The sequence below is a fragment of the Pygoscelis adeliae genome, unplaced genomic scaffold (assembly GCF_000699105.1).
Source record: "Pygoscelis adeliae isolate BGI_AS28 unplaced genomic scaffold, ASM69910v1 Scaffold673, whole genome shotgun sequence".
In the NCBI taxonomy this organism is placed as follows: Eukaryota; Metazoa; Chordata; class Aves; order Sphenisciformes; family Spheniscidae; genus Pygoscelis; species Pygoscelis adeliae.
Window position 1 is genome coordinate 10,094 of NW_008824383.1, and position 2,753 is coordinate 12,846.

The 2,753-nt window shown below is 51.1% G+C and overlaps 1 protein-coding gene across 1 annotated transcript in view; it reads right to left on the reverse strand.

The window, feature by feature from the left end:
* Positions 1-2,278, reverse strand: part of LOC103913698 (cullin-9-like) — a gene marked incomplete at its 3' end in the record, with an annotated part of 10,931 nt that extends 8,653 nt beyond the window's left edge. The window contains exons 1-2 of the mRNA XM_009320227.1: positions 2,223-2,278; positions 458-1,044 (exon numbers count right to left, since the gene is read on the reverse strand). Of these exons, the coding sequence (XP_009318502.1) occupies positions 458-1,030 (573 nt within the window). The remainder of the gene's footprint in view (positions 1-457; positions 1,045-2,222) is intronic.
* Between the last annotated feature and the right edge of the window lie 475 nt (positions 2,279-2,753).

Consider the following 2,753-nt stretch of genomic DNA (forward strand, 5'->3'; position numbering starts at 1 on the left):
TTCCCCAAACCCTCAGCAGCCCCTTCCAAGCCATGGCAGGTCCTCTCAAATGAGAGGACTGGGTGAGGACCAGGCCTCTACCCACCAGGGCCTGAGGAACAGCTCCCTGCCAAGAACAGGCCAGAGCCTTTCCACCTGACAGCATGCAGCAGAGACACCCCAACACTCTGCCAAGCCCCTTGGCATAAGTCCTCCTAGCAGTTAATCAGCATCCCAGCTCAGGAACCTGTCAGGGGAAAGAGCTCCCAAGTCTTAGAGCACCCCACACAACTACGGCCAAGGAGCCGCTGGGAAGCTCCAGTCTGATTCTTCCCCTTTTGCCAACAAGCCCCGAGACACACTGCTTCCCAGGCATCCCACACCTACAGAAGGACTGGCACCCCTCAGCTGCCCAGCAGCACCTCCTCAGTGGCACGGAGCAGTAGCAGCCCCCACCTGCATCATGTGAAGCCAGGGCCCTCAGCATCTTGCCAGCACTGCGGCGGATTTGCTTCTCCTTGTGGCACAGCATCTTCATCAGCAAGTCGAGGGCTCCCGTCTCCTTGAAGGCACCCGCCAGCGAGCCGATGCTGGCGTACGCGCTCAGCACATGGATGGTGTTGAGAATGGAGGACTCGGGGGCCCCGGTTTCAGCCATCTGCCGGCCAGCTCGCTGCACCAGGCTCCTGACATCAGCCTTCATCTCCAGCAGCGAGGCTTCATCCAGCGGGACAGCTGCAGCGAACGGGCTGGCTGCCTTCTCCTCTTTCACCCACCGCCCTTCCAGCTTCCTCTTGCCCAGCAGCGCCGGGCAGCTGGCACAGACCTCTTCTGCAGACATCCACATCGAGATGTTCTCCGGCTTGGTCTCTGCAGAGGAGGCACTGCTGCCCCCCACTGCTCTCTCTTCCAAGCTGACGATACTCCACTGGATCAGGTACTCAGGCTGGCCGTCGTGGCCTCGCCGCTGCCGGAGCAGCTCCTCCGGGTAGGCCTGCAGTTTGGGTCCCAGGTGCACAAGCAGGTTGCCATTATGCCTCTCGTTCACCATGACAGGAAATGTGCCTGCAGAGACAGAGGGGAAGCAGAGGCAAGCTTTTATTTCTGAGCTGCACGCCACAGAAAGCGTGAGCAACTACCTCAGTTGTTTGACAGTAGAAGCGGCTGAGGCACAGCTTTTGATCCTGAGATCCTGCACCCAGGATAAAGCTCTAAAGAAAACCCCATTTTGCAGAAGTTAACATCCCCCCTCCAAGAAAATGAACCAGTGTTTCATACACAAACCCTGTTCCCAGCGTTACTGGCACACACAGAAAGAGGTTCTCCTCAAAAAACCCAAGGCAAAATGGGCCCATTCAGATCCTCTTATAAGACAGCAAATAACGACAGGAGATCTGGGTCCTGTTCTCATCTCTGCCACTGTCCACAACCTGACCCCGCACAAGTTGCTGCTTTTGCACTTCTGTCTTCCCTCTTGTTATTTACCATTTATATCTGTTTAGACTGCAAGGTTACCTAGAGCTCAAGGCTTCAGGCAGACACTCTCTCCCACTGTGGAGCTGGACCTAACTTGAGTCACCAGGCCCTGAAGAAAATAACCAGCAATTTCTCAGATCAAGTTCATATGCATCAAATCAGGTCGCTGTCTAAAAGCCACTCAATACTTCCTCCTTGGCCTCCTCTCAGATATTCTTTGCCTTTACGATGTTTAGTCAATGGGCAAATTCAAGAAAACGAAAAGATTGCTACTCTCTGCTGCCTGATTGCTCTGCATATCTTAGGACTACAAAGAAGAAGTCATGACACACCTCTGCTTTCATCTATACAAAGAGGAGCATGAAATAACTTGCTGTCTAAGACTGAGTGCCAGCAATCAGCTGGCCAGCTGTAGACTATTGTCTACACACAATGGACTGACTTCATTACTAGAAAGGATGCCAGATCAAAGTCTGATAAGAAGGTTCTCAGAGGACCTCAGGCAGGTGGTAGTGGAATCACACGAACAGACCCTCTTGTTGTCACTTACACATACTAGCAAGAGAAGCAGTGAAGCAACACGCTGTTCAGCTGATGGTAACACAAGTCATTCTTAAAAAAAGGAGTTAACATACATAGGAAATAGTCAATCCATGTACAACTGAAGAAGATACTGACCGTCAAAGGCGATGATAGGCACATTAAAGATGTGGTATTAATTTCTCGGGAGTTGTCCTGGTTTCAGCTGGGATCATTTTCATACCTACCTTCAGTTGTGCCTTCCTTGGAGATTGCAGCAAGCCAGCTGGGAATCTTCTTGCAGTCTCTCTGTAATAAAAGGACCAAGTTATTCTCCTGTGCTTTGTAACAGTGTTTAGATGCTGCACTACAAGCCAAACAATTGTTTTCCCTAATTGTGCTGGTACAGTGCACAAAAAAAACCCATCCCAAGAGGTTCACATAAAATAAAATTCATAGTAAAACAAAAGTCTCTGTGAAGCATTATTTTGTCTGATAACCTCACCCCATCCCCACATCATGGTATTTACCACGAAAAAACCTCTTTAGAGCAGAGCTATCAGAAGGGGCCCAAAAGGATTTGTAGCTAGGTAGGGGAGAATCTGGATTTAGGGCACCTGAGGAAGTAGCTGCAATGCGTATGACGAATGAGGCACACCAGAGCCTCCGACAGCCCGCAGCCAAACTGTCAGGCTGCCCGAATATACCAGCGCTACAAAACGTTTCAGAGCTGTGGCAAACGAACACGCCCGCTACGACGCCGAGTCCCTAAAGCACCA